This window comes from Anneissia japonica, unplaced genomic scaffold, assembly GCF_011630105.1.
Source record: "Anneissia japonica isolate Jap-2015-1 unplaced genomic scaffold, ASM1163010v1 scaffold287756_len632865_cov181, whole genome shotgun sequence".
Taxonomy (NCBI): domain Eukaryota; kingdom Metazoa; phylum Echinodermata; class Crinoidea; order Comatulida; family Comatulidae; genus Anneissia; species Anneissia japonica.
In genome coordinates this window covers 59,748-72,312 of record NW_022693589.1, presented here as the reverse complement: position 1 = coordinate 72,312, position 12,565 = coordinate 59,748, and the positions used below count along the sequence as shown (strand labels likewise).

Sequence of the window (12,565 nt, the reverse complement as noted above, 5' to 3'; positions counted from 1 at the left end):
CTACATTTGTATTGAATGTTTCCATTCCTGAAAATGGATTATTCTGTTATACCTGCTCAGGGGTTCTATAAATATACAATAATGTTATTGTCCTGGTCATTGCCTACCAATAACCAAGATTTTGAATAGAATGTTTACCTGTAAGGGCACCCTCAGCAGTGAAAAGTAGGCTCGGTGTCGATACGTGATAACCTGTGGCGGATTATTTTCTGATCGATTGGCTCAACTTTCAGGATGCGAACCTAACCCCAGGATAGTCCCATTCCGTGGTGACTACCTTCTTCTAAAACCTGAGAAGAGGCATCTTGTGAGGGGCAATATCTACCCAGTAAGTAATAACCTTTAACCTTTTAATTTAATTAAGCATTTGATTTTGATTCATTATGTATTAAGCTACATTTACACCAGACACAATAATGACACAACAACACGATAAAAATGCTGAAGTGTTGAAGAATATAAATAATGCGATAATCATTTTGTCATCGTGTCATTACCGTGTCTAGTGTAAATGTAGCTTTCACAGTATCTTGTGTCCTACTGGGAAAGTCCAAGGGTGTATACCACTTGTCCTCATACAGTAGCTCAGTTAATAGAGTATTCAAATGGTAATCGAACATCTTTTGGATTTGAATCCCGATAAATATTATTTATCATCCTTGATTCATACTGGAATATAAAGTGAATTATAAAAAATTATGGTTTATTAATAAAGGGATGTTAATTAAATTGATATTTCTTTTTGTAGTATTTATTGTTCAGATGAATAGTATTAATTTCCCATATTATTCAATAAGCACCTTGAAATCACCCCTTCCCTACCCCCCTCCCCCTTGAATATATTCTGAAGCTTTTAATACTTTTTTATAATCTGCATACCACTTATTTAGTCAATTATGGTAATCAGTAATCAAAAGGTCTTGGGTTCAAATCCCATCTCTTTAATTGCCACCAGTGGAGTTGCATCTCCATACCAAAGTTGCTATTGAGTCATTTATGGTATGTGTACATTAGAATGCTAATTTCAAATTCTATGTTTACTTTCATGCACTGTCCAGACTATCAAATTTAAAATTTCAAAAACATGTGACATGCCTAAATATGGTCATGATAACATCACGTAATGACCATATATAGGCAAATCATAACTATATATGGGCATATATATCAGTTTCCTGTCAAATGAAATTTGATTGTCTGGACAGCTTTATTTATGTTTTACAGGTTCCTGATCCCAGATTTCCATTTCTTGGGGTGCATTTTACACCACGGATTGATGGCAGTCTCTGGCTCGGACCCAATGCCGTGCTTGCTTTCAAGCGTGAAGGGTACAGATTAACTGATTTTAATATCAGCGATACCATTAATGCTCTGAGTTATAGGTAAGGCTATGCTACTCCTGCTAATAATACATTAATTTTTGCTAGTTCCACAACAGTGTGATGCTCCTGCGGTGAGAGTATTGTACATTCTTCCACTGGTCCTGTTACTATAATATTATTATTACTACTGTTGCAATTTTACAGTTTTTGGTCTTACAATATTAATTAGTTAGACACGCATAATATTAATGGTTCTAATATTAAATGACTCATATAAATTTTTGATAAATGTATATCAGTCAATACTTTTTATTATTATGAATTTAATTGTGATATTTGTTAATATTCATATTAGGCTTGCCCTCCCAACACCAGCGTATTGTAGCTAAAGGTTAAACTGAGTAAATTAGCATAAGAATGTGGCATTATTGTATACTTTAGTAATATAAGTCAATTCCAGTAAATGTCTATCACTTTAAAGCTTATGATGTGTAGAATATGAATATATTAAGAAGTCAGTTTCCTTGTTTTGGTAACTGATGCTTGTTCTGATATGGTAATTAGCCCCATAATTATAGTATTATAATACAGCATTTCTTTTAAGCATTTATATGTGTTCGTAAACCAATGATCTCAGCCTGCAGACTGCATGTTGTTTACCTTTATACCTGAATAAAATACAATATTCAATAATGTTGACTCAAATGTATTATCTTTTTTTGTAGAGGTTTAAGGAAACTTGCATATAAACATTTGATATTTGGAATGAAAGAGATGTACAGGGGGTTTGTGAAATCGGCACAAGTGAAGCAGCTTCAACGATATATACCAGACCTGAAACCTGAAGATGTTACCAGGTACACATGTACATCATCAAATTCCTAATTAAAAATGTTCTTTTGTCATCATTGATTGAATGATTATTTATAAACATTAGTAATACCTTCTTTACTACCATCACAGTTTTTATATCATATTCTTGTTATTATCATTGTTCTTGTCATCGCTGCTTGGGCATTGCTGGAATAGATTTTCATTGGCTAGATCAAATCTTCACTACCAAATTGTACTGACTAGAAACCTCATAAGCCAGAGCATAATAAAAAAATTTGTATACCCCAACAAGATGGATGAAAACTTTGTGAAGATTGTGTAATTCAAATTTTTTAAGATGAAAAATTACACCAGTTGATGGCACTATAAAGAAGTCAGATGCTTGACGATCGTTTTGAACGCTAGTCTGTCACTTCAGGACGGTTATTCTGCATTCAGTATTTGTACTTAGACCATTGGCTTATTATTGGATGAAGGTAGCATCTGAAAAAAATGACTTATACTCAAGCATGGACTTATATACATGGTACAGTATTTACGTTACAAAAGCAAATACTGAATTTTTTCTCCACAACCAAGTGAAAATAATCTATTCTGTTTGGCCAGTAATTCATTGGAGAATCCTCTGTATGCAAACTAAATATTGACAAAAATCCTCATCAGCAACTATTCTTAAACTATACCATCGTGAAAACCACCACCACCATGGTTGCCTTCATCATCATTACCTTCACCATTGTCATCACCATCACAAATTGATTTTTAATTTTCAGAGGTCCATCGGGTGTACGAGCAATGGCACTCGGTCCTGATGGCAGCCTTGTGGACGACTTTGTATTTGATATGGGATCTGGAGACATCGGACGGAGGATACTACACGTACGAAATGCACCCTCACCAGCAGCCACATCATCCTTATCAATTGCAAAAATGGTTGCAGATAAAGTACAAGATTCATTTAGTTTATAGGTGTAAAGTTTATATTTTAAACATTATATAATAATAATAATAATAATAATAATAATAATAATAGTGTATTTTTATATAGCACTCATATCCATTTAATGTAAGTTGCTCAGGGCGCTTGATATGTGGACTAGGAACTCGATCAATGACTTTCTTCGCCCCTAAGGGTCCCTTCATGTCTATGCTACCCGGTTACCCGGTACCAGCAACTCACGTCGTCCACCACAGGGGCTGTCTGTTCCAGTATACCGGGGTATCCCCCTACTCGTCTCGAAGGATATACTGTACTGGGTTCTTTATAGTGCACACCTGCCATTGTATACACTGGGCCTACGGTTTAGTCCTTTTCCAAGAAGACTTGTTCTACCACCAGAACCATAGGCAAGTGTGTCATTCGAACCAGTGCTGATATTATGGCTACAGCTTGCGGTGCCCCTGCTAACCGCTCGACCATTCCACTCACCATAATATTATATAGTGTTATTTTCAGAATTTAATAGAGGGTAGAGCTGTATGGAAAAGGTTCTTCCATGATTTCACTTATTCAGCCAATATTTCAATAATTTTAGCAGCTGCATTTATACCCGTCGATGGTATATCACAATTACTAATGAATTATGTATTTTAGATGTGAAAAACTGTGTGTGTAAAAGATGTATCATTTGTGATAAGCTAAAAATCTTGAAACATATATTATAATATTATAATAATATATTTAAATTACTTACTTTGTATAATTATGAATATTTTAATTTGAAAACTGTGTGTGTTAAAGATTTATGAAAGTTTAATACATGCTCCACATATTAAAATGCATGCCATCGCGTGCATTTCAATACTTGGAGTATGTGTTGTACTATCTTATCTGAGATCAATCAGTGGACCTTTTGGTCTTGAAATCTTGAAAAATAAGTTATACTAATGTATTGGAATTGTTACTTTTATAATTAAATTATTAACTCTCAATTAAAATTATCAATTAACAGAAATTACTTTAGATTTTTAGATGAACAATATCATTGGCTGATTTTTTTAGAACATCTATAGATTAATAAAATGTGTTCTGATATATATAACATAAAACCTAGTAACTTATTTGATTATTTATTTTAATAATTCAAAGATTTAATTATTAATTTTTGAGGACATATCATTATTCTCTGATAGACAGTATATCTTTAAAGCTAAGTTAATGTTGCCTTGCGACTCAACAGGTAATGCGCATGCCAACTTCAACTCATGATCACGAATCTACACAAATAGGTAGAACCTTGACCAAAGCTTTCGATTGAAGATTATTTACAACCAACTACAACTAGTTGCAATAAAACAGTACCATAATTGCATACAATGTTAGCGTGAATGTAGACTTGCCACGAAGTCGCTTATTATTATTTTTTTTCCTCATTCTGGACAGCAAACAACAAACAAGATAATTTTGAGACAATAATTCAGAAAAAAACGAAATAAAGTATGGGATGCAAAATAAATTAAGTATCGGATGCAAAATAAATTAGGTATGGCACGCAATAAGTGCAATAGAAAGTGAGAAACTAAAAATTATGCCTTGAAACCTAGGCTAGCAGGCAGTGGCGGCGCCAGCGGGGGACAGAGGGCTTAAGTTCCCCACCGGACAGGTCAAGCCCCCTCCCCCGCCGGACAGAGCTCGTCGGGCAGTCAGACCATAAAACATATAAAAATAGGCCCACACCAAGCCAACACATGTCTGTCACAGTCTGAGAGTGCCATTTCCGGCCGGCCATCCAGAGGTTGCTATTCTTAAAAAAAAATCTCATTTGGGAGGGGACCCCCATCTCATCCCCTTCCCCCAGCTCGAGCCTACGAGCTCAAGTCCCCCTGTCGGACAACTTAGCGGCCCCCCCCCCCGAAAATGTATCCTAGAGCCGCCACTGCTAGCAGGAATGTAGACTTGCCACAAGTCCATTTATTTAGTACCGTACAGTACAGTATTAGATTAGATAATATCGGAGAGCGCCACCAATGTTTGTGTCAAGAAACTTGTCCTGTTGTGGAATTTGTAGACCAAGAATAAAATGCTGTAGTATGGAACGCCATGTAAATAAGTAATATGGAAAGCTATTGGTGCCAGAATCGATTTATTTTTTCGCGTTTTCACTGAAAAAGAAGAGAAAATTTAGGGACTGGAATCCAATCCAGCGTGAATTGTGCGTGCACAGTTTGACTAGAGTACTATTTTCACATGATTGACTTGTTTATTTTGTTTCACTATGAATGCACCAAATGGTTTTTGAGTGCCACCGATCTAAAGGTGTATGTTCGAATAAATATTTATTTCATTGTCTGAGAACAGCTGACGATGTGTATTTGCTTTTGATTGCAAGAGGAACATTGCTAAATGTGGGGTGAGATAAAAGAAACTCTTCAACCAAATTCTACAAATATTGGTAATTTATTTATATATTATCAAAATTCTTTATTTTGCATACGGTATATTTGTATTATAATAATTTAAAAAAAAGAGGTTCAGCGGCTTATCTAAGAGAAGGTGAAGTTGGGGGTGGGGGAGGTGCTCGATGATTAAGTACGAGGTGCTAGCTCACAAAATGAGGTGATTTTTAAGTACTTGAATGTAATATTTTTGCTTTAAGCATTCTTGGTGGGGGCAACTGGGGAGAGCATTTTTTGTGGGGCCGCGGGGCATGCACACCCCCTAGATACGTCACTGATTTTTTACTATAATTTGCTGCCAAACACCCTGCTGCCTACATGATTATAAATTTCAAAGTTTCCTAGTGGGTTGGGGGTGGACACAGCAACACATGCTCTTTTTAAATGATAATAAATGCAATAATGCAGCATGAATAGTGACATAAATGTATACTGTAAAACCTCGAATTAATCCCACCCACCCCTCTTTAGTTTGCAAAATAGCATGGGCTTCTTTTCGAAATAGTACAATACATACACTGTGCATGTACATTACAAAATATTCTTTTCTCATCAGTATACTGGAATCTCTATCAATTTCATGTTAAATTTAGGCATAAAACTTATCTCTTCTTATCCATTTAATCATCTAATTTTATTTCCCTTGTGTTATTTAATGTTTTTGTTGTTTCTTTGTGTAATATTTACTGTACAATTTGTCATATAGAAAATAAGAGAAGTAATCGTCCTGGTGTAAAAACTTTTTTATTTATAGGCCTATTATTTTCTATATGAACAATTGATTTTTAGCTTTTTATCGTTATCGTTGCAATTATAAAGCAAGCCTAACTCGTATTTTATATTTGGTACCACTGATATTGTGGCGATACCTCGCATTTAAATTGAATTGAGACTTACTATTATACGCTATACAAGCCTACACCCGTTACCCTTAGCATAGTAAAAAATGTATTATGTTTTTTGTACAAGCTATGTAAATGAAGAATTTGCAAGAGTGGTAAGAACGTGTGATCACAGCTTAGTGGCAGTGTTCGTTAACGTCAACCGTACTCTTGCGTTTGAAGGCGAAAATAAAATACCCAAATCCCGCGCCCAACACGACGGAGAGTCCAATCCAGACGTTAAACGTCATCACCAGTAACATCAGTATGTAGCTAATGGTCACTTGAATGACGTGAAGAAACGACTGCAGCACGTGCCATCCACTACACCATGTCACCCTGACCAGAGGAAAAAAAACATACATTACATGTTTGTTTATTTTACTCTCATCTAATGCTAGCTCGGAATATTTTTGTGCCTTATATATCTGCAAAAACAAATCGCAGCCAGGCACACACTGTGTCGTACGATGGTCGTTCTCATCAATTCTCACTCAAGAGTGCCATAGACTCATATTCATAGATTAGCCTATCTCCTCTCAGTTACACAATTATGCAATAGACATTTCCTGGAAAAATTACAGAACCGCTAAAAATGGCGATCTGCATGGCCATTCTGTAATAATTTATGTTAGTGTAGTGCCTTTTTAACGATATGATGACCTTATGATTACGCGTAGATGAGAAATGATTAAGTCAGTCTTTTAATTATTTATGGTTAGTAGACAGTAAACTGGACATAAAATAATACTGCGGTTTGGGTGCTAGCTTGGATTTTTTTTTTTTTTTTTTTTTTTTTTTTTTTTTTTCTTTTTCTTTTCTTTTTTTACCTCCCAAAAGGGGGGGCCGGGGCCGGGCCGCCCCCCCCCCTAAATCCACCCCTGGGGGTGGTAATTGATAAGCCACAAGCAAAGCCTATACTCGTTTTGACTTACCCGGAGCTATAATAGTCATCGCTAGCCAGCGGAGCAGTACTACCTCTCTTTTCAAGGTCCGTAGCTTCATATCCGCGATTAGGCGGGTGACGATGAAGAAGCGATTCACGAAAAACTTTGAAACCCTCGTAGAGTGCAGCAATGAGGAAGATGACAACACAGGCTGCGATGAAGTCTGTATCGAAAGAAATTAAACACTCAATTCTTGGCCTATATTATTTGGTAAATGACGGTATGTGATTTGTCTAATATTTATTTACCGTATTTATTCGAATAAAAACCCCTCGAATAAACGCTCCTCAAGGGCCTCATTTGAAATAAACGCCTCCCTCGAATGCGTTTATTTTTTCCTCGAATACTCGCATCCCCACTAAATGACTGCAAACAAAACAAATGAAAGCAACATCTCTCATCACATTCTATTAATATTTTACTCCAGTAATTACACTTTTTATAACCTGGTTGAGACTAATAAGTATTTAGGATCAAATATACGTGTCCATTTTACATACAAAAAAAAGTATTAAAAAACGCTTCCCTCTAGAAAAAAAATGCGCTCCTCTCGAATAAACACCTCCTCAAAGACGCTTCTCAACAATAAACGCCCCGAGCGTTTATTCGAATAAATACGGTATCTATAATTGTACAGATATTTATATAGCGTTATTTCGTTAAGATCAGAGCGCTTTAAGTGTTATACTGTTGAAAAAATATCACATTCTGAAACAAGAAATACACTAACCAAAGGCAAACCACCCATCCCACCCCCCCCCCCCACACCAAAAAAAAATTAAAATAAAATAAAAAAAAATAAAACAACGCAAATAAAGTTTTTAATAAAATATAGCAGCTTAGCGAAAACACAGGATAATTGAATAGGCCTATATAAAAGAAAGAATTTGTATGTATGGAGAATTAACCACAACAAAAAAATGGCAAAAGGCCTATTTAAGATAAGATACTCACTGCCAAGATCATCCTCCATTACAGTAAAATCCTGTATCAGCAATGTTACTTTCTCACCGATAGTGAAAAACATCTGATTAAAACATAAATATGCTTATTTTTAAACGTGGAAGCACTCTCTTATATAGATTATATATATATATATATATATATATATATATATATTTATATAGACCTATATATGACCTATATATTTTTTTCATATATATATATATATATATATATATATATATATATTTCAATCATCTTTAATTTATAAATATTATTAGATGAAGATGAAATAAGTAATAAATAAATAAATATAGGCATAGGCTTTTAATAAACAATTTACTATTATTTTCTAGTACCGTAATCTTTTATCAGAAGAAAATAATTGAAACTCCACGCTCAGTGTCTGCTGTCCAATAAGGACGCTTCCGTAAGAATTGATTAGACCATGAAGGGATAAAAAAAAATTAGACCTACGCTGTGGCCCATGGCCATGTGGCCACCCATAGAACCTGGTTGTCCATGTTGTCCGTGACCACTGGCTGTGCTCATCATGCCCATGCCGTGTCCCCCGTGTTGCTCGTGATTGTGAGTGGTCATCGTATCCATGGCATCGTGACCATTATGTGATCCGTTCGTCACCATGTCCATAGTGACCGAATCCTAAAAACGAAGGGAGATAGTCTTAAAGGTGTTTTCTTAATTCGACACACCAATTAGGCCTACACAGAGCTGGCATTCAGTGGCGGATTCAAGGGAGTCGGGGTAAAAGCCGGCCAGACCCCTGGTAGTCAGTAGTGTGTCTTTGGTTTGAATCTTAATAAATATAACTTGGAAGCCATTGAAGGTCTTAGCGTTCTAGATATTCGACATTATCTCCGATGAATAACAATAATTTACATAATTATTGTATATTTGTAGGCCTGGTGTCGTATTTTTCTTCTGTATTAAAACAATATGGTAATTGATTAATTTACGTGCTCCGTAATTTCCGGTCGAGAATGTTTCATATAAAATAGCAAAAACTATTAAGTACACGGAGCATCGCATCGTGCGGGAAAGTCGTTCGAGTAGTCTGCAGTGACTTCGCTCTAGAACGCTTTGCAATGTCTCCCTCTCAGTCATCTTCTATGAAAAGGCAGTGGCGAATCTGGGGGGGGGGGTGGAATATTGTTTGTGTGCTTCTACTAATTCCAAAAAAAAATCTCATTTGGGAGGGATTGGATGCCCCTCCCAAAACCCCCCCCCCCCCCCGCTCGTGCCTTCTCACCTCCCATTATCCACCCCCATTGCTAAATCCTAGATCCGCCACTGAAAAATTCCTCAAAACTTATTTCAACATTATTTAAATCTCTTTAATTCAATGTTAGAGCTATTAATATTATTATATTATACCGTATATTATAACTACATCATTATTTATTATTATTATTATTATTATTATTATATTACTTTATTATTATATTATTATCATTATTATTAATAATAATAACAACAATAACTAATAATAACAATTATATTATAGTAACTATAACAATAATAATATTTTGATGTTATCATTGTTGTGTTATAATATTGGCCGCTGAAAAATACTGATGTATTGAGCAAAATATTCAAAATTGTTATTGTTTCGAGACATTCGTTGTGATCGTTATAATCTTTTTTAGACCCATATTGCAAGCTAATATTCAATCAGGGGTAAAGGTAGTGCCCATCCCGCAGTAGCGGCTGTAGGGTATATATTGTTGGGGGTGAAGCTGTATGATGGTGGGAGGTGGGGTGGGGGCTAAGTGAGATAAGCATAACTTGGCGCGCAGCGTCATCCGAGGGCCGTATGCCCGAGCCGGGGGAGAGTAGAGAGGGAGTGTCACAGGACGCAAGTGACTTGCACATCGAGAGTTTCAGCCCCACACAACGAGGCTGTGAGAGTCCAAACCTCAATTGCTGCGCTAAACCACTGTTCCCTGGCCAAACGCTTCCACATTCCTTCGCTTTTTAAAAACCGAGCTAAACAATGACATTATTAAAACGTTATGATTATGCTACAGTTTGTTGTTCAAAATGTGTTTTCTAGGAGCCATAAATAGTATGTATAATAATGTCTAACAAGTAACTTGCTAACGTTGCTGTAACCAATAAGGGCTGCGCAACGCTGAGTTGATTAAATATTTTAAAAAAATGATATTTGGAAGTAGGCCTACACCAATAAAATAGAATGGGGAGAAAAATTACTTATAAGCCTAATGCCTTTTTAATGTTTAAAGGACCAAGCTCCATTATATTTATCTCAATATTTTGTTTAACATAAATTTTATTTTAAAAATAATCTTTAATTCATATACAATATTATGCATATTGCAGTTTAAAAAAATAGGCCTATCCTTAACAATAAATAAGCATTAGGGTTATCAAAAAACAAATTATACCATACATTATAAATGTAAACTCTACAATATTTATTGATCTATAGGAAAATACAGTTACATATTTATTTATTGAAACAGCTAACTTCAATACGTTAAGAAAATTTTACACATAGGAAATTTGGAAGTAGTTGTATACACAAATTGAATAAGCTACAGAAGTTGCGGCGGTTATTTTTTTATAGGAAATATTTCTTGGTTAATGATTATTTGCACTCGCACTGTACATGAAGTTAAAGTAATAATACTCTAATTAAACACTCATGGAATAATAAATGCAAGGTCAAAGAACTTTTGTTTACAGATCAAATAAATTATGAAATAACCTCCCAGACTTCGAATCCATGACATATTGTCACTACTACTACAAACAATAAGATAAACATTTTCAATCTTATAATCCATTTTATATAGTCAGAGTTATGTGTTGACCTAGGCTACTATGGCTAATGACAGGAACGCTTTCTCCATTAAAAAGGCTTCTATGAATGGAATGACCTGTACGAAACACGCGCGCTCATGTAGACTAAAAATCCAGTACCATTACGACTTTATTCGTACGGGAAATTTACTCAAAAAACGTCTATTTCAAATCGTTATATAAGATAACTTAACATCAATTTCTTTTGCCATGCATTATATTCTCCAATATAAATTAATGTATTGTTTATATTTTAAGAAATTGTTCTTAATTTTGTTTCTTTAATAGCTTTTTTCCCCCTAATACTGAACCACGTTTGAAATCGATGCTTTATGACTGAAAGTGTTGTCTCTGTATAATGACAGAATAAATATATGAATAAATAAATAAACTGTCGCGAAAATAATACATTTTTGCTTTTGCTAGGAAATTTCGTAAAAAAAATGTATTTCATCGCAATTAGACTAATAACACATAATTTAGGCTAATTGATTTGGCCTATAATATATAAAAAGCTTTAATATTCGATAGAATAGGCTACTCACAGTTTGCTTCAGTAGAGGAGACTCACCAGCGTCCCTATAGTTAGAGCAATTATGCAAGCCTAGTATTTGTATAATCCAGCAGTAGACAGTTAATAAAAGACTCCCATAATTCTATGTTTTGACCTACCACCCACGAATAGAAAAACGTGATCAATTGAAAACGAATGATTTTCAAAAGTTCTTTTCTTCAATATAGTTATAATACGGACATAATTGACGAGCTTTTCTTGGGGATAGTTCTGTCTATTTGTACGTGCTACACCTAATGTTTAAAATAGGCTTTTGAAGAGTATTTGTCTGAGAAATAACGAAAACTTACCATCGTCGTCGTCATACTACCAGGAACTATCAAGTTCTATAAAGAATGGTGTTTGTATCTTCTTTGTTTGGAATCTTTGAACCTTGATTACGTGATGAAATTTTGAGTGTACTGTACGTCAAAGCCTATAGTGCGGTTCCCATGGTAACTGACTTAGTTAAGCACATTCTTAAATCTATGAAGTATTATTTCAAAATACTGTAATGGAATGTATTGTTATTGAGTGCGTCTAGCTACAACATGATTCACCAGGTCCTGATCTGGGGCATTAATAACAGTTGACATTTACTGACAATGAATTGTGTTCAGTGGACTTCGACTTCATTGTTGGAGGCAATCTGTCTCTTTCGGAATATTGAAATGGGGAGCTGATTGGTAGGGAAGGAGGGGGTGGGGGGTGCGCGATGTTGAGTTGGAGGTGATTTTCAGCGTAATTTTTTCCAGTGCGTTGGTTGCGGCTGGGTCACGGCTAATTTGAAACGTCACCCGCGCGCACCACCCGTAGATAGGCCTACGTCTCCGCTTGATCCTGTCA

General features: G+C 35.3%; 2 protein-coding genes across 3 annotated transcripts in view; one reads left to right on the top strand and one right to left on the bottom strand.

The window, feature by feature from the left end:
• LOC117100812 (L-2-hydroxyglutarate dehydrogenase, mitochondrial-like) overlaps window positions 1-3,251 on the top strand; it is a gene marked incomplete in the record, with an annotated part of 8,177 nt that extends 4,926 nt beyond the window's left edge. Inside the window, 3 exon segments of the mRNA XM_033240627.1 lie at window positions 1,225-1,382; window positions 2,048-2,179; window positions 2,930-3,251. Coding sequence (XP_033096518.1) covers window positions 1,225-1,382; window positions 2,048-2,179; window positions 2,930-3,125 — 486 coding nt within the window.
• A 1,971-nt stretch (window positions 3,252-5,222) lies between these two features.
• Window positions 5,223-12,178, bottom strand: LOC117100811 (high affinity copper uptake protein 1-like). Of its 2 annotated transcripts, none has more exons than XM_033240625.1 (5): window positions 12,031-12,178; window positions 8,800-8,985; window positions 8,335-8,407; window positions 7,369-7,543; window positions 5,223-6,772 (listed from the first exon to the last, which is right to left on the bottom strand). In XM_033240625.1, the coding sequence occupies exons 1-5, from the start codon at window positions 12,043-12,045 to the stop codon at window positions 6,571-6,573; spliced, it is 651 nt and encodes a 216-aa protein (XP_033096516.1). In that variant the 5' UTR covers window positions 12,046-12,178; the 3' UTR covers window positions 5,223-6,570. The 2 variants fall into 2 exon arrangements, with proteins under 2 accessions (XP_033096516.1, XP_033096517.1); XM_033240626.1 differs by lacking the exon at window positions 12,031-12,178 and adding an exon at window positions 11,712-11,986.
• Window positions 12,179-12,565: the final 387 nt, after the last annotated feature.